General features: G+C 34.8%; 1 protein-coding gene across 2 annotated transcripts; it reads left to right on the forward strand.

The window, feature by feature from the left end:
* The first annotated feature begins 304 nt into the window (after positions 1 to 304).
* nmur1a (neuromedin U receptor 1a) lies at positions 305 to 10,411 on the forward strand. Of its 2 annotated transcripts, XM_028026922.1 has the most exons (3): positions 305 to 400; positions 6,518 to 7,459; positions 9,177 to 10,411. In XM_028026922.1, the coding sequence occupies exons 2-3, from the start codon at positions 6,544 to 6,546 to the stop codon at positions 9,563 to 9,565; spliced, it is 1,305 nt and encodes a 434-aa protein (XP_027882723.1). In that variant the 5' UTR covers positions 305 to 400; positions 6,518 to 6,543; the 3' UTR covers positions 9,566 to 10,411. The 2 variants fall into 2 exon arrangements, with proteins under 2 accessions (XP_027882723.1, XP_027882722.1); XM_028026921.1 differs by lacking the exon at positions 305 to 400 and having other exon boundaries at positions 6,250 to 7,459.
* The last annotated feature ends 9,829 nt before the right edge of the window (positions 10,412 to 20,240 follow it).

The following is a 20,240-nucleotide window of genomic DNA, read 5'->3' on the forward strand; positions in this document are numbered from 1 at the left end:
TAAAATATACTTTTTAGAAAAGCATTAAAACCTGATGCATCGGGGATTTCTGACATGACAAGAAGTGCCGATCAAAATATCATATTCTCACTTATAACTTCAGTAATCGCCTAAAGCTGCAGAGGAAGTGTAGTAAGAATTGAACATGTAGGTTTAAATTCACGTGTGTGTGAGAAAGAGAGAGAGAGAAGGAGAGAGAGAGAGAGAGAGAGAGAGAGAGGGTGAGGGATAAAAGAGAGGGTGTGTGTATGTGTGTGTGTATTTTATGTATGTGCATGATTTGCAGTCAGGCTTGAGGAGAGAGCAACAGACGAGGTGGAGAGTGGACTCAGATGACACCACACCACAGCCTCTAATCTCTGTTTACAGCAAGGACCCTCAGCAAAGCAACTCATTGCAGGTAAGGAGATTTATGTTTTCTGAAAAACATACATTCTGAGTTCTGGGATGAGTTACTGTAATGGATAGCCAAAATCTACAAAAGATATATATATATATATTTCAACCTTTCAGTTGATATCCTTCGTTGATGTGTGGCATATAGAACCTTGTGTCTATCACATTATAATTGAGCAAATAATATCCAAAAACCACATTTACAAGTCACAATTTACCATATTCCTGCTATATGATAAAATTACTAAGTCAAAATTCTGGTTTCCTTTGGTGTATTTAAATTGATTTATTGCACTATTTTAAAGTTAGAATGAATTTACTTGGGTTTATACAAAGACAAACTGACATTTTATCTTTTTTATTCATAAAGTAATAGGTTGAGACATTATATAGGTTCAACAATAGGGTTGTAATATAATGCCTGCCAAGTCTGTATATCAATAATATGAACAGTGGTATTATGTTAAAGTCAACCATTAAAGCCCACAGAAATCTCTTGAATAGCATATAAGCATGATTTTGCGATTAAAAACTGGATTTTATTTTTGTCTCTGTACCTTATTTTGATGTTGCTGACTATAATTGCATTATCGAACAAATTAACATTAAAATAAGATGTATTTGTATTATGTTTTTTCCTATGTAGTTGTCCTGCTTTAGAGTAAGGTGCTTTGGAAGAAAAAATTATAATGAGCAGTGAAGCTGTCAGAAAAGCCTCGCTTTCTGTTTGAGAACAAGAAAACTGGAAATATCTAAAGAAAAAATATATATGTGGTTCTATTATTTCTAAATAGAGAGGTAGATCTGTGCTGTGTCCTCCGCATGCTTAACGGACAAGAACTGCTTCTCATGCAAATGAGTTCTTAAAATGAACCACCATAAAAATGGAAACTTCCTGTTTGGAGTAATGTCCTAAATCTATTTTGACCCTGAACAATGGACACTGTTAAAGAGACAGGTTACTTTTATATTTTATGATGGGTTCACTTCTTTCAAGGCAGTCAATTATAATTTCAACTGCTGATTTTGATTATTCATAACTGGATGTGAGAGAAAGAATGAAGACAAAATGCATAAAACGTTCAAACTTAAATGGATTAAATACTAACAGTTACATTGTTATGTATAATTGCAAAAGAGAAAATGTTGCTTTAGAGGATATCAGATTTTCTTTTCTCTGGTCTTCTCCCAAACTAGGAAATCAGTTTCCTTTTAAAAATCATTAAAACGGGGTAAAGGTTGGTTTGTTGGAAAAATATTCACCATCGGCAGATCAGGTGTGGCAGCTGCTTCATGTTTTTTCAGAAAATATTAACTTTCTTTAATCATTCTTGGTTACTGATCAGGTTTTCCTGGACTTGATTTAGGTAAAATGACTCTTAGGGGGAAAAGAAAATTATTGTCATTAAACATGCTGGCTTGCTATAAGCCCAAAGTAATTTTTTTTGTTCTTTCAAGTTAATATACTTATTTAAATGTTACAATGTTACAATGAGTAACTGAAATTTTAATCCTTTCACAGACTGCTGTTTTATGCAGAATTTCAAACCTGCCCACAGGCCATCTTGGTAATTACAATCTAAACAAATTAAAATGTTTTGCTAACTAAATACACTGCTCAAAAAAATAAAGGGAACACTTTAAGTGTTAAACACCTGTTTAAGTGTTCCCTTTATTTTTTTGAGCAGTATATATTCCTTCTATAAAATGCTACAAGACATTATCCTATTTGCTTCACACAAACACATAACTGACCTCTTCCTTTCCCAATTTCATGCTCATGCAATTTCAACCTCCGCAGAGTGGATGCTGTCATATCAACCCTTAGCTTGTGCCAATGTGCTCTGCCAAACAATATCAGTTTATTGTTCTTGGTAATTGAATCTTTTTGTTTAACTATGAAGATAAAACAATCATAACACTGCTGAAATTATATGCAAAACTGTATTTATTCTTTGTTACTTTTGAAGATTTTATAGAGTACCATAACACTATTAATTGTAATTTTGTTTTCTGAAATATGACCGATTATGCAGGATGACTATGTTCTCATTCCACACCAAGGGCTTTAGTCAACAAGAACACACTGTTCCAACATTATAAGGCTAATGGAAAGAAAAAAATCCTCAAACACATGAAAATGAAAGGAAACTGTATTCCTGCTATATGATAAAATTACACTTTTCTGTTGTTTACAAGTAAAATATTTATTGAATTCCTTTTAAACTAGAAAAAGTAAATGCTATCTATGCCACCAATCCAGAAAAGTGAAAATGTTCATGTTAATATTTCCATATTTGTATTAAAAAAACTCAAAAATCTGTACAAAAGAAAAAAATGAAAGAAATTGTTACCTGTTCATATGAAGAATCGAACATCTTTTTAATTCTTTCCAAAATCATTTTCTTATATAGATGACCAATTTTCCAGTGATTCACATCCAAATATCAACCATTATTTGTACTCAGTAATTAAAAGTTCATTTTTCAATCTTTATTTGTGCATTTTCAATTAGATTGTTTTTTGTCAAAGATTTCCAGATCATGCAGTAAATTTCATTCATTCATCTGTTGTCTATACTCACTTTTCCATGCAGGGTCACAGTGGGGCTGCGGGAAGAAGCTGGAGTACCCAGAGAAAACCCATCCACATTAAGAACATGCAAACTCAAGGCTGGGAGTTGAACCCAGGACTTTGTGCTACTGTGCAGACCCATGCAACAAAACAGAAACTTTCTTCATAAGTGTCTCTTTTTGAAAATAAAGAAATAGAGTAAGAAATAAATGCTTATTTTAGGTTTTAAAAAAATCTCTAATTTCAGTAACAAGAACTGAATTGGGATTGCCCCGTGCTGTAGCTGGTGGCTCTGTTACCTTGCAGCATGAAGGTCCTGGGTTTGAATCCAAGCATAAAGTCTTTCTGAATGGAGTTTACAAATTCTCCCCATCCACGTAAAGCTTCTTTCCAGGAACTCCTTCTTCTTCCCACAGTTCAAAAACATGACTGCTCAGTTAATTGGTCTCTCTAAATTACTGTTAGGCATAATTGCGTACATGCATGGTTGACTGTCCTGTGATGGACTGGCGACCTGTTCAGGGTGTACCCTGCCTCTTGCCTGATGACTGCTGGAGAAAGCAGCTCTTGTATAAACAACAGATGGATGGATAAATAAATTGAACTGGAATGAACCCGCTCCAATTTTTATGATGGGACTTGCGAAACACGCTGAACAGCTCAGTGTGCCAGGAAAACCTGCTCTCTTAATGATAACACTGACAAAGAGTTCTGGACGTCATAAATAAGGACACAAACAACTGAGAGGAGGTTGGATGTATGGAATAATAATACAAAATTATATAAATCATTGTTTAGACTTAACAGCTTTTTAAAGTAACAAAATTTTCTGTCCTCTACTGTCCAGCAAGCTTAGATAGTTTGTTCACTTTCAAACTATAAAAGTAGATCCTGCTGAGATAGTGGCAGCTCAGGTGTGACGTCAATACCCTTCCCCACCGTTGACTTCTGGAGTAAACAGATCCCAGTATGAGTCCGTATTTAGAAATGAAGTCAGATGGTCCATTTATTAAATAACCTTACATGCCATTTGCACAGGTGATGGTAGACCGGCATTGTCATTAATACACTGATCTTCAAAGGCCGTCTGTGTGTAATGGAAACAAGCACAAAATCTCTCTAAGAGCTCTTTTTGCAAACCCATCAAAAGTTTCCACCAGTAAAATATTTCCATTAATGCTTTCAGTTCAAAGAGGTAGCAAACAGATATGTTTGTTATTGCATATGTTTTAGATCTAAAAAAAAATAAATAAATCCCATTAACTGACCAAAGTTAAAGTAAAGCACAATTTTTGCCTTTTCTTGTTCAGTCACACTTAAAATCAAATATTTACATATTTATACCCAGTGAGTGAATGCATTCATGTTTTTGTTCTCACAGACATTAAAAACTTTTCATGTTTTAGGTTTGTTTGAATTACAGGTATTACTTCTATTTAGTAAAAGACAGAATATTGAGAGATGGAACATTTTATTATTTTGCATATAATCAAAAGTTTACAAAGTTATTATCCCTCCAAGCAATTTGAAAAGTACAAGAATATAAACACAATATGCACAAGATCTTGTGAAGAGGATGGCAGAAGCAGCTGAAGTCAATGTCCACAGTTAAGTGACTAATTTACTGATTTTGTCTGAAAGGGCACTCTGTGAGGCAGAAGCCATGACTCTTAAAGAAATTGAAAAACTCAAATCCTACATTTTTGGTGAGATGTCCTGTCTGTCCAAAATTTGACAGAGAAACAAACTGAGACAAAACTGAATGCTAAATCTGATAAAATTACCGAAACATTTTATCTGGAAAAAAAAAAGGTTCTATTCATTATTACTTAAAAAATATATATTTTTAAAAACAGCATCTTTTAGAAAATATCAGATTTGAGTCTCTTCTTGCATCCCTTAAATGTTTACATCACATCCACTGACATCAACCAAACAATGACTCCCATCAACTTCCTGTGCAAATGAGCTATGAATATGCTTGTGCTCACTGAATTGTAGTCTCAAATTAGTAAGATTTCTGAACCATATGGCTTCCTAAACTAATTCAATCACTCACTGTCAGGAGTGAACCCCCTGATCAGAGTAGACAACAGTGGATGCTGATCAAATTCAAAATATGGAGAATAACATAATGAAAAGAGTAGAAAGATGCAAATCAACCAATTTCTCAATGCAGTGATGGTTGAAACCTGTTAAATTCTAATTGTGACTCTATTTTTGTCATTACCAGTTATTCTTTATTCTTAATCAAGCATGTTAAAAATACCTCTGATGAGAAGTGATGCAATTAGTTTTAATGAATCATTAGTTTCTTAATTCGTTCACAGTAGAGGAAGCGGTACAGCACACTGAGCAATATCTCAATTTTCCCTTTTTTTCATAATGAGTTTAATGCACAAGCTTAATGAGACCTTCACTGGTTACACACAGTTCACAGTTACAGTTGGGACAAGAAAACAGTGGGATTTTAAATAAAATCAACAAATATAATTAAATCTATGTCTCAGTTTGTAGTATTGCTTGACCTGTGTATGACCAATTTCCCTTAGGTTTGTGGTTCTTGAAGTTTTTTGATGTCCTTTTGTAGCGTTAAGAATATTAAAAAGATAGATTTGATAGGCTTTTTTCAATAATTTTTCTACTTAAAAACCAAAGATGCTACAGAATCTTTAAAGAAAATATGAAAAAATGTGGTTAGTCTTGATTTTCAGCTGCATCGAGTTAATGAACCAGCCTTTCCACTTCATATTTTCAGATATGCAGAAATTTGCATTTCTAGTTATTTACATTTTTGCCCCTTTCTCTTTGCAAAACAGCTCAATCTGAAACCTAACTTACTCTTTTTATATCTTGCCACTGATTTTCAATTCAGCCCACTCTTGTATTTTGATCTGGCCATTATGAAGATGTTTTGAGTGAAATAATTGCAAACTAACTTCCTTGTACCCGGAGAAGGAAAGCTTTCCCATGGTACAATGCTACCACCACCGATGACAGGTTTGATGTGTGCATCCCACATGGGGCTTTTCTTGTAGGCCTAAAAGTTTAATAATATCATAATCTTCTATGAGCTCGCTTCAATCTGTACATGTGTCAAAATTTAGACTTCTTGAATTCTACTTAAGCTTATTACTAAAGATATGCATTTCAGATTGGTAGTTGTAAAAAATATAGAAAACAATTTAAACCTTTTGTTTTTTACTTAGCAGACAGACATTTCTTGGTGTTGATCTGTCACACAAAGTTCCAATAAATTACATTTGAAGTTTGCAGATGCATTGTGTAAAAATGTAGGAAAGTAGCATAAAAGCATCGACGCAAGTGCAGTCTTGAAACAAGTTACCACTCTGTGACATTTGATTCCCGCTTTCCATCTCTGCACAAACACAATATCTCCCCATCTACAATATTATTTATGTATCTGTCAAACTGATTTGTGACTTATGATTGTTCCTGTTTCCATATCGTCAGACTTGTTGTTTTATAATCTATTGTGAAGTAATGCAAATGTCACGCTTTTACTTTTGCTTTTCCTGTTTTCCAGATCCTGAGTCCGATCACATCCTCACCATGTCAGATAACTGCTCTTTTGATCTAATGCCTGGGAATGAAGAGTGGCTTTGTCCTCCAGGACAGCAGTGTGTAAATATGACTACTGGCATGAATGGCAGCCATATTGGCATGGAGGATTCATGTTTGACAGAGGAAGGATATCTAGAAAAATATCTGGGGCCTCGTCGATCATCTGTGTTTGTGCCTGTTTGCCTCACTTATTTGCTCATCTTCTTGGTTGGCGTTATGGGGAATGTGCTGACGTGCACCGTCATTGCACGCAACAAGGTCATGTGGACACCAACAAACTACTACTTGTTCAGCTTGGCGGTGTCAGACCTGTTGGTGCTAATGCTTGGTATGCCACTGGAGCTGTATGAACTTTGGCAAAACTACCCATTTCTCCTGGGAAAGGGAGGCTGCTACTTCAAAACCTTCCTGTTTGAGATGGTCTGCTTGGCATCCATCCTCAACGTGACTGCGCTGAGCATCGAACGATACATTGCTGTGGTGCACCCACTGAGAGCAAAGTATGTAGTAACACGTACTCATGCCAAAAGGGTCATCCTCACTGTGTGGGGCATGTCGGTGCTGTGCGCTGTGCCAAACACAAGCTTGCATGGGCTCTTCACCCTCCATATTCACTCTGCCGGTCCTGCTGGCGACATAAGCCTGGAGATTCCTGACTCAGCAATCTGTACGGTGGTGAAGCCACGTTGGATGTACAACCTAACCATCCAGGTAACCACCTTCGTGTTTTTCATTCTGCCCATGATCACGATCAGCGTTCTCTACATGCTCATCGGGCTGCAGCTGAAGCGTGAAAAGATGCGACAGGCACTGGAAGCCAAGTCTGGCTTTGGAAACGACAGTTTCTGCAACATCCGCACTCAGCAGCAGAAAGCACGACGCCGACAGGTCACAAAAATGTTGTGTGAGTTCACGTTCTGTCTAATAGATGACATTTTTAACTTTTTGAAACATCTTTATACTGGGTCATTTTCAGTTTTTCTTGTTTTTGTTACACTTTAAGATGCCACTTGAAATTGATTTCTTCTTTTATAAATATAATGAAAGAAGGTGCATACACAGCCTTTAAAACATGTTGTCTAGCCTTTCAGCCATAAGCAGAGATTATTTATTTTTATCAGGGGAGAAGATAACACCAGCTAATGTGTGTGCAAGTCGTAAAATATGATTTCACAGCTTTAATTAAAACAGAGAAAATATAATTACGGTGTTAACAATGTAAGCTGTTTTTAGCTTCTGACAGTTAAGCTGAAAATGATTCCAACCCCTGGAAGATTTAGATTTACATCTGCTAGAGTAATTAATCATTAGCCTGGCAGATTTAATTAAACATGCTGGTAATTGATAATTATACCAACTTGTTTCTCCTGACTAACCGACCCAGACTTGAAGCTGCTCGATAATTTGTGTAGGAAGCTAAAATTAGGGTGATGGTAACAAGACCTTCCAACCTCACAGACTTGGAGTTCATCACCAAAGATAAATTGTCCAAATACCTGTAGAAACTATTGAAGGGTTTTGATTGTTGAAATGCAGGCAGGCCAAAATTGTTTCACCAAATATCAAGTTGGGTAAATAATTTTCAGCATGCCATGTTTTCCATAAAATGTAAATAAAACAGATAACCTTATATTCCTTAAATCTGTTGAATTTTAGATTTCTTTTAAATTGATGTAGTTTTGTACAGACATTGACTTCCTCACCTAAGCTACTTCTTGAGTCTGAAGGTTTTCTTAGTAGCAAATTTTGTTTTGCTTTATAACAAAATTTGGTGAGTTTTCAATTAAACTAAATCTCCAAATTGTAGTATTTTGAATTTTAAAAATGGTGGATTCGTATGGTCTCTAAACCGGAATTATGGAGAATTCTCATTGCTTTTTTTAAGTTGAAAATTATATCTAAATTACATTTATATATATAATCTCAGACCTGAGTTCGATAGCAAATGTATGTGAACATATGTAAGAGAGAAGTATACAAAGTACAAGAAATTATGACGTAAAATATCTTTTTTATTTCCCCATTATAGAAATGCTTCTGGCAATCTTGTATTATGAACTAACAATATCATGTTTCCAGTAACATTTATGATCAAGTGTTTGTGCTTAGTGACTCTTTCTAGAAGAATATTATCAATTGCAATCTTTAATTTGATTTTGGTTTCATGTTTTCCAAATTCTTTTAATCTGTTAAACAAAGCCAGCATTCAGAAAGACTTTAAAAGTGCATCGGTAAAGGTGCAACATGAGGATAGCAGCTGTTCTGTTGTTAGTCAGCTTTTGGTTTTTAAAGCTTTCCAGTCCTGATGTGATTTAATCCTTCTGCTGAGCTCTTGTACGAGAGCTTCTCTAAAACCACAGGAGGGTTTGAGGAAGAGCTCTAGGGCCTCCATGAGAGGGATAAAGTGCACATTGATGCACTTTCTGTTCTTAGACATCTTTTACTCTGATGTGAGGGATTAAAACAAGTCCAGAAAAATAATAAAATGTTTCATCATGGAAGCAAAAGCCTCAGAGAGGCTTCATATTTGAGGCAAAATATGCTGGCAGCATTAATCATTGACTTACTTTCAAGATCCTTGCCACACACGTCTAATACTCTTTCTCTTCCCTTTCTTTCAGCTGTCTTAGTGGTGGTTTTTGGGATCTGCTGGGCCCCGTTTCATACGGACCGCCTCATGTGGAGCTTCATCAGTGACTGGACTGATAGCCATCATAAAATCTTTGAGTACGTGCATATCATCTCCGGCGTGTTTTTCTACCTCAGCTCAGCAGTCAACCCGATCCTTTACAACCTCATGTCCACCCGCTTTAGAGAAATGTTCAAAGAGGTCATGTGCCATCGGCCGCATCATATCAATCCGAGAAAACACTCTCTGAGTGTGACCCGGGTGACGCTGCGCAGCACCCTGAGTGATGCACCACTCAGCAACGGCGCTGTTGTTGCTGAGGCTGACATGGTGGCAGATGGGGAAGGAAAACAGAAAGATGAGACCAGTTTTTCATGTTGAAGAAAATCCTGTGGGGCCATGTGAAAAGGGAAGAGCCTGTTGTTTAGAAAAACAAGCTTGTTCTTAATCAATGCCTCCATTATCCACCATCAGCAGCAACGTTTCATGAATATGACAGGAAAATGTTGTCTGTGGAGAGGAATTATGTGAAAACAGCACAACTTTCTGCTAACTGATGGAAAAAATTCCTAAAATGTGCTAAATGTGTTGTCATGCTAAAATGTAAAGAGTTGATCAGTAACTCATCTATCACCTATACGACCGCTAAGCTCATCTGAACACATCAAGACATGAAGAACCATGAATGTATTTTAGAATGTCTGTTTCAGGTTCCCCAGATTGAAGCCTGTCTAAAATCAGTTTCACAGCACTTTAAAAGAATAGTTTGTCTTATTTTAAATTTCTTTCTTTTCATAAGTTGAAAGAACTTGAAAGTATTGTTCAGGATTTCTGAAGTGCAGCTATAATATGAACTGCACATCAGAAAACCTGGACTATCCCTTTAATGCTGTTGGAAGTGTAACAAATGTTTAAATGGGACACTTATTGAAAATGTTGTATTCTACAGCTTCTATAAATGGGGTGAAACAATGATTAGCAAGAACTCATTTGAAACTGTGACACTGTATTTTCTCTGCATCTCTGTATATGCCGGTGTAATAATTCTCATTATTATTAAAATACCAACAACCATGACAGATTAGTAGTATTAGTAGTATCAGTAGTGTCAGTACAAAATAGTGAAATATTATGGATGTTATTGTGGAGGATTAATCATCAAATTTGTGCCTGTATCCAATCAGTTGTTGATATGTGATGGTGTTGTTTGGTTCTTCTTTTAATCATTTCTGCTAATGTTTTAATCTTTTTAATTGTTTGTATCTTTACTTTAACAAATTAAAATGTGATCATTTTAATCATTATTGTGTTTTTTCTATCGGAATAACCTTCTGTTATACATTATATATATATATATATATATATATGAATATATATATATATACAGTACAGACCAAAAGTTTGGACACACCTTTCTAATTCAATGGGTTTTCTTTATTTTCATGACTATTTATAAGGCAAGAAATCCCACTTATTAACCTGGCAGGGCACAGCTATGAAGTGAAAACCATTTCAGGTGACGACCTCTTGAAGCTCATCAAGAAAATGCAGAGTGTGTGCAAAGCAGTAATCCCAGCAAGAGGTTACTACTTTGAAGAAACTAGAATATAAGGGGTATTTTCAGTTGTTTTACACTTTTTTGTTTAGTGCATATTTCCACATGTGTTATTCATAGTTTTGATGCCTTCAGTGTGAATCTACAATGTCAATAGTCATGAAAATAAAAAAAAACTCATTGAATTAAAAGGTGTGTCCAAACTTTTGGTCTGTACTGTATATGAATGATTTTGATCTGGTTTCATTAAAAGTATATTTAATATGGAGGTTGTAGGTCAAATACAGACTCAAATAAGAAAAGAATACTGTTTACTAAAAGCCCAATATGAAGCCATTATGAATGTAAGAACACTTACTGAGTTAACATTCAAAAGAAATGAAATCTCCTGAAGATCTTTTACAGAAACTGGAGTCAAATAACTTAAACCTGTTAGGCATTTTCTAATGAAAAAATGAATAAATTCAGCTGCCTTGACCTGCAATCATTCCTCAGGCCACAGACAGTCAACAAAAACACTTAGTAGGAGTCTCCACAAATTCTAGGAAATACAATTTCTGCTGCTTCCTCCTTGAAATAAGGGCATCAATTGAGGGTCTCAGCTATACTCCATATAAGTGCAATGCAGCACAGCCAAGGCTTCATTGCAAATTCAATCCTCAACAAAAATCTTGTGTAATAATATAATTACTGAGGTGGTTTTACATAGAAAAGCTGGAGAATTTATTCCATCCGCCTGTCTGAAGCCGCTTATCTTTGCTGGGTCATGATGGTGAGGCGATCAGGAAGGCCTGGTGACTAACTCAAGGAAAACTTCAGACTCAGAGTGGATTAGCTGTTCTCACAACAATATTTTTATTCATAAATGTCTTTTTGTGATTAATTAAGGATTAAAAGAAAACAACAGCTCATCAAGACATTAATAAGCATGGTCAGTGTGGAGGAGAGAGACAGGGGAGGATTTCGCTGCAGCGACGCCAGCAGCAAGAGGGCGAGAGGAGCGAAAAGAGACATTTAAGATAAGTTATACACACACACACAGCTCTGACACACACACACACACCAAAATTGCCACTGCACTGAAGACTGCTTGAACTAACCCTGTTAGACCATTCTAAGCAAAAATATTGTTTTGAAATAAAAGTTTTAAAATAAATAAATAATTAAAAAGCTGAACCATTATAGGTTCATTTGACCTCTACCTAAATGCAGTGTGTGAAGTCTTCAATCTTATCAAATCATCTGAAGACTGCTGCACCGCGACCATGTGTTAAACCATGTGAGCCTTCCATGTGAATGGAAGGCTCCTCCCCATGTAATTCATGACACTGTTTCTCAAAACCAGTATCCACAATAAGAAGCTATAAAAATTTAAGCGGTGCGCATAATACAGATTAGAGATTAATCTAATTTTCCTAGGAAAATGGGATTTTGCAAAGTAAAAATCTCTTTAATCTTACATATCAGAGAAAAGCGTTTGGAACAGCTGCAGTTCATGTTCTCTCTCCTTTCTGTACTGCATGCTGTGTTCTACTTTGTTCATTTTGTAGATGTGTCCAGCAAAGGGTCCAGCTCAAAGCACTTAGATAAGGTGCTGAGAAAAACACTGCAATTTCAGCAGGCGAGCCTGCATCAAGTGCCATCTTGCAGCATTTCCAGCAGTGACAAAACACCTGAAGATAATTTCCTGTTGTGGAGTGCTGGTGTCAAAAGTTCATGGAAAAAAAAAAGAAGCTTCAGTACTATAGAAAAGTGAAGGTAAAACTAAAATACCTTGCCTAAGTTATCATTTCCTTTTTTACATTTTGCTAGATTGCAACTTCAAACTTCAGTTTTTGGAATTTGATTGATTTTAGGTTTTTAAATGATGACCAACACAAAGCAGTGCAGAATTTAGAAGTGAAAGGAAACTCATAAATGGATTTCAATCATTTTATTTGCAAGATGAAATGTGTGGTGCATATGTGCAAAGACACTTGACTCAATACTTTGTAGACCTGCTGTGATTACAGCATTTTACAGCCTCCAGCAGGTGTTTCTCCAGGATTTACAGGTACATCTGTTTACCATGGGTATCACAGAGTATCAAAGGCATTGAACAGATTTTACATTGTTTAAAAAAAATCATGAACGCTGTGTATCATGTTCCTTCCACTTCCAAATTAGTCACTACTATGTGTTGTAAAATATAAAATAAATAAAATAGAGTTTGGGTTGTGATTTCACAGTAGTAATGTGAAAAGAAAACATTTATGAGGCAATGAAAACATTCATTTCTGATTATTTGTACTGGAGATTCTGGGACCTGCACACTCCTCAAATGAACAACACTAATCCTTTTGCAAACACATTTATTTTTCTTCCTTATAAATTTGGGGTATTACAGCTGCCAGCCTCTTAAAGAAATGCTGAAACATGCAGCAGGAAATTGAAAATTCATCTCAAAATCCAACCATGGTGTCTCCATGCTCAGGGTCAAATAATTAGATTAATTACAGTGACGCTTGACTAAAACTTTCACCTTTTGTGATTGCTTAAAACCCTCAAATTACACCTTTTAGATTAATGAGACTTTAAGTTCTCTCTCCAACAAAATCTTATGGTTTGAATATGAAAACCGGGTGTGAAATGGTACTGAATAGGGAGCTGACTGCATCCATCTTTAAGATGAAAAGACCATCTATTCACCTTTGACTTCGCTTGACAGGACTATTGTCTGTGCTTCTCGTGTTCCAGTGAGCAACTGCTCAATTTCTGTGCTCACGTGAATTTAATCTACATGAAGAAACCAAACATTCTGAGCTGAAAAATAACTTATTTTGCAAGTAAATTATGTCCTTGAGAACTAGAAATTCAGGTTTAGGCTGTGGAAAGTGACAAAAAGAAAAAACAGTAACCCATTTACCTCCTTACACACACAGCTTTCTTATACATACACCCTCCATACCTATAAGCACCCCTGGCTATGTGAATGAATTAATTGATTGTTTTGCGGGAGGGAGATTATTAATTGATTTTTACATTGAACAGTCATTGGCCTCCTTAACCATTTCTTTGTTTATATTTGTCACACTTAAATGTTTGTGATCACCAATTTTTTTTCTCTGGACAAAGAAAACCAAGTACATGGAAAAAGTAACTTTACAATTATTTCTTAATTCAGAATAAATCACATATTTAACCCAAACATTATGATGTATGAAAACTGTATCAGAGTAGAACATTTTTTTATAAGTATTGCACTTTTAGCAGGCTGGTATTCAGGGAGTTCAAGACCTGCTAAAAAAAAATTATTTTCATTTTTGTGCTCATTGTTTCCTTCTAAGGTAGAACACAAGGGTATATGGTGCCTATTTGGTGAAGCTGGTGTTTGACATTTGGATTTATTTGTAAAATTAACATACATATTAATAACAGCCTTGTTATCACAAAATGATCAACTGTATGCAGCAAAAACAGTTTTATGAGACTTCTTAAATAAACATCTTTAAGTCACACAATCTCTGGCTCTGCATTATCACTCTTGTAATTATAATGTAAATACTGCACCCAAAGAATAATTAAAATACCATTAAAACACACAAAAAATTAGTTTTAACTTACAAAAATGTAAAATAGCGTATGAAAAATGGAAAATTATTTGAACCGTTCATTACTACTGTCTGCACATTTTTTAAGGCTCCTCAGTTTGCTGAGATGATTCAAAGGCTTGCATGTTAGTTTAATTGGTGATTCACAACTGATTGCAGTTGTCAGGAAGAGTGTGTATGGTTGTTTTTCTGCCTGAACCAGCTCTGCGTTGAACTGGCAATCTGTGCCTGGCAAACTTTCCCTTCATTTAACATTGGTTCTTACATTCTCCATCGTCCAGTGATGCTGGATAAGAAAAAAAATTATGAATTCATGCTTGGGTTGTTTTGCGCTTAGATTCCTTCATCAATGCACATCTTTTCAGGACATCATGTGATTAGAGTGGAAATGTCCACTCTGAAAGCCTGCAACCACTGTAACCCACTCACGCAGGATGAATGTCATTAATAGGCCATCAGATACAACGGACTGAACCATAATCACAACCAAGATGTCAGAACAATACTGGCAGAGTGATATGTTAAATTTTCTAGATTAGCAGGGTGGTGGTGTCCTCCTGGATGCTTTCACATGCAATTTTTTACACATTCTCAAAAATTAAGTGCCACTATCGTGTTGGGTAGAATAATGTGTGCAATAGAGTAAGAAGTGACTCGATGACATGGTAACTTACAAACAAAAAAAATATAACTATTGGTGTTGATTCTAGAAGATCACTATTATTGTTTTTAAGGTAAGCATAAATATGTTTAGAAAGTTCTGGACATATTAACGGTGTGCATAATGAAAGTAACAAAGTTTATTGAAATGACTTACAAAATGGGACTTAGCTACAGTCCTGCCATAAAGACAACACACCCTATGTTAATCCTAGGATTCAAAATAGAAATAATCTGGTTTTAGTGGCTGCACAGAGCAGCAGCTGCTCGCCTTGCAACAAGGAGGTCCTTGATTTTTAATCCTGACTTGAGGTCAGGATTCTAAAAGTCATGTTAAAAAAATTAAGAAATTCAATTCAATTTATGTAATTTTAGACATAAGAAATAATCTGACCATAGAAGCTTCAAAATTATACATAAACGCCACAATTTTTTTATACAGCTTATTAGCAAACTGGTTTGATTTTGAAGTGAAAGGCAGTAATGCCTTTAACACTAACTCATCCTTTATTAGACAATGGAAATAACTGTCAAAGTCTGAACTTAAGTTATGAGTGATTTTAGATGATAATTTCTAATTCAGGACCACTAGAAACCATTATGCTTTAGACAAGCATCACAAGCGCTCAAACAATTACTCGAGGATCTCAAATCTGAAGCCGACAATTTGTGATGATGTGAAGAGTGACCATGTTTCACAAGTACCGATAAGCACACAAAATGCGACACTAAACATCAAATAATTGACTTTCTCAGAGGATCCAGCGAGACTTGTTGTCACATACGGTGATTGCTGATGAACAAAGAGCAGCGACAGACCCACAGTGTTCAATATCTGATAACAAAAGCAGAGAAATCACTTTTAAAGGGCCAATTACCATGCTATGAAATCCTATAGAACAAAGGGAACAACACACTCAAAGAACACACACACTGCAACCAGCCATTTTCTCTAATTACACTGACAGCTATCTATTAATGGCCAGCTTGGCAATTATGGTACCACTTTAGGGATTGTGAATCATACAGTTCAACAATTATAGTTAATTTATAAATATAATTAGAGATCAATTTATAGTGGCAGCTGGATTCCTTGCATCACATGAGAATGAGTGAGTCCTATAGATATTTTTATGAAATCCAAAAATTGCCTTTTTGTGGTCATTTTGTTTTTTCATAAATGGATCTGCTTAATCACTACAAAATTTTATGGGAACTACTAGCATATGATATGATAAATGATATAATAACTACGGACATTTGTAGTTTGCTTGTAAACTTCAAATAGCAAAAAGGGGAAAAAAGGCAAACTAACTCAGTTTTCTTTATAAGTTTGATAGCATCTCATATTACAAGTGACAGGCGCTTGCATTTAAAATCTTTCTGTTTTCATATTGGTATTGTGCCTAATAGTATTAGTTTAAATTCTACAAAATAAATGTAAACATTCTTGCTAGATAAGAATTGCAATGCCTTGAAACTGCTTTGAGTAAAGCTCATAAAAAAAAGGTTAAAGAAAAGCATAACTATGATTTCCTCTTGATTTTTAACTTGCACCTACACATTTTCATTCTCCAACTATTTGCAGTCTAATGTTACTAAAGATGGCTCTCCATGTCTTCTATGTTATTCAAGTAGTAATAAATAATAGTATGGATAGCATGGAACTCTGTTTGTGACAGCTACTGATTGTATGAATAGCATGTAGCAGGTCATGTGGATCCATCAACTTTTGGAGTTCTAGATGAATTTAAACTAAATAGGCCCAAAACAACACATGTAACACACAGGACAAAAAGCTCACAGAAATGGGCTGATTACGTTCCTCATCTGTTGCATGAACACAAGCATTGCACAAAAACACAGCTTTACAAATTTGAAAGAGTGCCCATTTTTGTTTTTAACTATAAAGCTCTAGTGTAAATTGAATACTACTTTTGGTCTAAACGTTTGGGGAAAAGAGGATATAATATCAAAGCTTTACACAGAGAAAAGCATGTTTCTTTTTATATCTGCATATCAGATTATTCCAATTTTTAGGTGTATCTATAGACGCAGGCATACGGTAATATTGCTTCCAAAAAACTTAAAAAGGAAAGATTGAGCAGGATATGACAGAGGCAGCTGTTGCCATGATAACAGACCCAAGTGGAGCAGGACCCAAATGTCAGCATCTGTAATCATGTATTCACAAGGAAACACATCTAAAGCCCTGCTTAAAATGTAAAGAGCTGTTTTTGAGACTCAACAACGAAGTTCTAAAAGAACTTAGGAATTAAAAATACATATAAGAGATTTTTTTTTTCCTTTTTATTGACAAATGACAGAATTCAATGGGCTTACTTCAACATAACCCTATAGGATTACAGGACTATTTTTATTTATTTATCATCTCTATGTTTGTTATTTTTTTACCATTCAAAGAGAATAAAAATTTTGTTTTTTTTAAATATTTGTCATCAATTAAATTTTCCAACTATATATATTTATTTCTCAATATTTAGACAGTTTTAATGGGGAGTGTTTTGTTCTTTTCTTTTTCAAAGAAAAGAGAATAATTACAAATTCAATTTTCAATTGCATTTATATTTGGATTCAACCAATAAAAGCTTTGAAATATTTATATCTGTACTATGCATCATCTACATTTATGTTTCCGTATAAAAAAGTATTTAACAGATTAGACGTTCATTTCTACTTGTTAGTCATCACACCTCCCCTCATATCATTTTCTTCATTTGGGTTTCCTGCAACGACCCTGGATTTATTACACCTCAGTTCACTGAGCTGTTTTGATGGTTGTTGAGGCCTTTTAGATCTGGAAGAAATTATTTCAGGTTAATTTATTTTGCTTGTCTCCATGACTGCACCAAAGAAATGTATGCCCATGTCATAATTGTCATCCCAGGGTGTCATAAGGAAATTAGTCCCAATGTTATCAAGCAATCAGCACAGTATTACAACATCAAAACAATTTTCTGAAGAGGAATATTATCAATATTTTATTTATAGTTTCTATAAATGTCCAACGAAACCTATAGAAGAAAAATCACCTTTCAGTCAAGTTTCAGAATCCAGAAATAAACCTGCAAGATCCTCCTCAGGCAATGTGTATATGTAATGAGCATATAGGTAATTTGCCTAATTGACTCTGGGGGTTTCATCACTTCACTTGCTCAGTTCTCCTGTCTTGTTACACTTCATTCTCAAATGCTGCTAGATTTTCCGCAGGGGCACTTTTCTGAAGTCAGGCAGAGAAGTTTATGCATAAACACAAAAACAGAAATGTCTGAAAGGTACTCTACATCTGATTTAAGACAAGTCTGTTTCCTGAACAAATTAGGAAAAGAAAGTTGACAAACTGCTGGACTGTGATCCACAGATAGGTTACTGAAGTTCAAGTTCAAGGACAGGCTTGATTTCTGGATACAAGTGTGGATGAGGATTAGGATTGTTTATTTTGTATATATATATATATATACATACACACACACAAAATAAATACAATATATATTGTATATATATATACAGTATATATACTGTATATATATATATACAGTATATATCTATGTGTGTTCTTATAGATATATATACTGTATATATACATACATATACATGTATACACACACACACACACACAAAATAAACAATCCTAATCCTCACCCACATTTGTATCCAGAAATAAATAAATAAATAAATAAATAAATATATATATATATAGAGAGGGCATTTGACTTGGCATGTTTTACAGATGAGTATCGAGCCAGCAACAAATTAAATTGACTACATGACAGTATGCTTATCATCAGCTTTCTCACATTATTTAATAGAAATATTACTTCCTAAAAGGTAAACTAAGATTTTTTTCATTACTTAATTTCCATAGTAACTGCCGTCATAGCAACTGAACAGGCTTTTGTATGGATTCAGGGAGAAGAAACCATGGGAGACTTTGCTTTTATTGGCCTGCAGGAAAATGTTGTCCTAGCTCAGAGTCAAGCAGCTGAAATGAGTACATTTTAAATGATCATAAAATGATATATTTCACTTTAAAATTGTACATCTCAATAATTTGGAGTATCAGATTTAATTTAATCATTAATTTCATTTAAAATGTGTACCACTTTGATAGATTGATATATTCCTAGCAGTTATTTCTGTTTGTTATAATTATGGCTTTCAGCAAAGGGGAACATAAAATTTAGCTGGATTGACCAATTTTTAGTACATGAATATGTCACAAAGTTTATATTCTGACTTGAAATTAGTCCAGCCATGAAGGTAAGCCTCAATAGGTTGATGGTAAAAGATGATGGCTGTTCAGAGTAATGTATGCAAGAGCAATTAAGTGGAAGGAAAAAGTGATGTGGAGAAAGATGCATGAGAACTTTTTATTATTCTTATTTTATTGTTCTGACCAATTTTTGCATATTTATGAGCTGTAAGCAGCTGTTATGAAATAATTAATTGAAATAGTATTAGCTTCACTTTCAAATTTTACTACTGAAATAATAAAGTTTTAATGATTAATTATATCATCTATTTATATGCAAAGCACATGAAGTAAAGCATGGCGCAATAATGTCAGATCCTCAGTGTAAATTATAAACAAATATAGAATGATGTCATAACCAAAAGCTAAATGTAGTCCTTACAGCACTGGACATATTAATAGAAAATAATCCAAGATGCAGTGTGTTCTTAAAGCTCTCAAAATGTTTTAGGAAATACAAAAAACGTTGGTTCTGAAAATAACTGCACTTCACTGAGTAAACTAGGACAAGTAGTAACATAGGAGAACCAATATGAAAACTAAACATTTGGCCAATTACTGCTCTGGAGCCTTCAGGTGTGTGATAAAATAATGACAGCACCAGCTGCAATTACTGACAAAACCAAAATACCTCCCCCTCTACTTAAAAAGGTTTTTAAGGTCATTTTAAAACTATTTGAAATCTGTTTTTCTACTATAAGACGGATTACTCACAAGCAGAAATGTTTAGGACGTAATTTTCTCAAGAGACCACATAAGACATAGTCCACCTATATGTCAGTCCATATAATGCAGCAAAAATATTGTCCATAACCTCAGAGTCTGCAGGTCTCAGTTAGAGCTTTAAATGATATGATTGAGGACAGTTAGAGGAAAACTGAACAAGTGAGGCTGGACATTTAAATAGGGACACTGTCTGCCTTCAAAGATCAACAAAAGACCATTTTAAAGAGCTGCTGCACATGTAAAAACTTAAAA

Source organism: Xiphophorus couchianus, chromosome 9 (assembly GCF_001444195.1).
Source record: "Xiphophorus couchianus chromosome 9, X_couchianus-1.0, whole genome shotgun sequence".
Lineage (NCBI taxonomy): Eukaryota > Metazoa > Chordata > Actinopteri > Cyprinodontiformes > Poeciliidae > Xiphophorus > Xiphophorus couchianus.

Coding starts and splice junctions, on each gene's coding strand:
- nmur1a (XM_028026921.1), top strand. CDS start 6,475: ATGCAAATGTCACGCTTTTACTTTTGCTTTTCCTGTTTTCCAGATCCT. Junction 7,460..9,176: donor ACAGGTCACAAAAATGTTGT/GTGAGTTCACGT, acceptor CCTTTCTTTCAG/CTGTCTTAGTGGTGGTTTTT.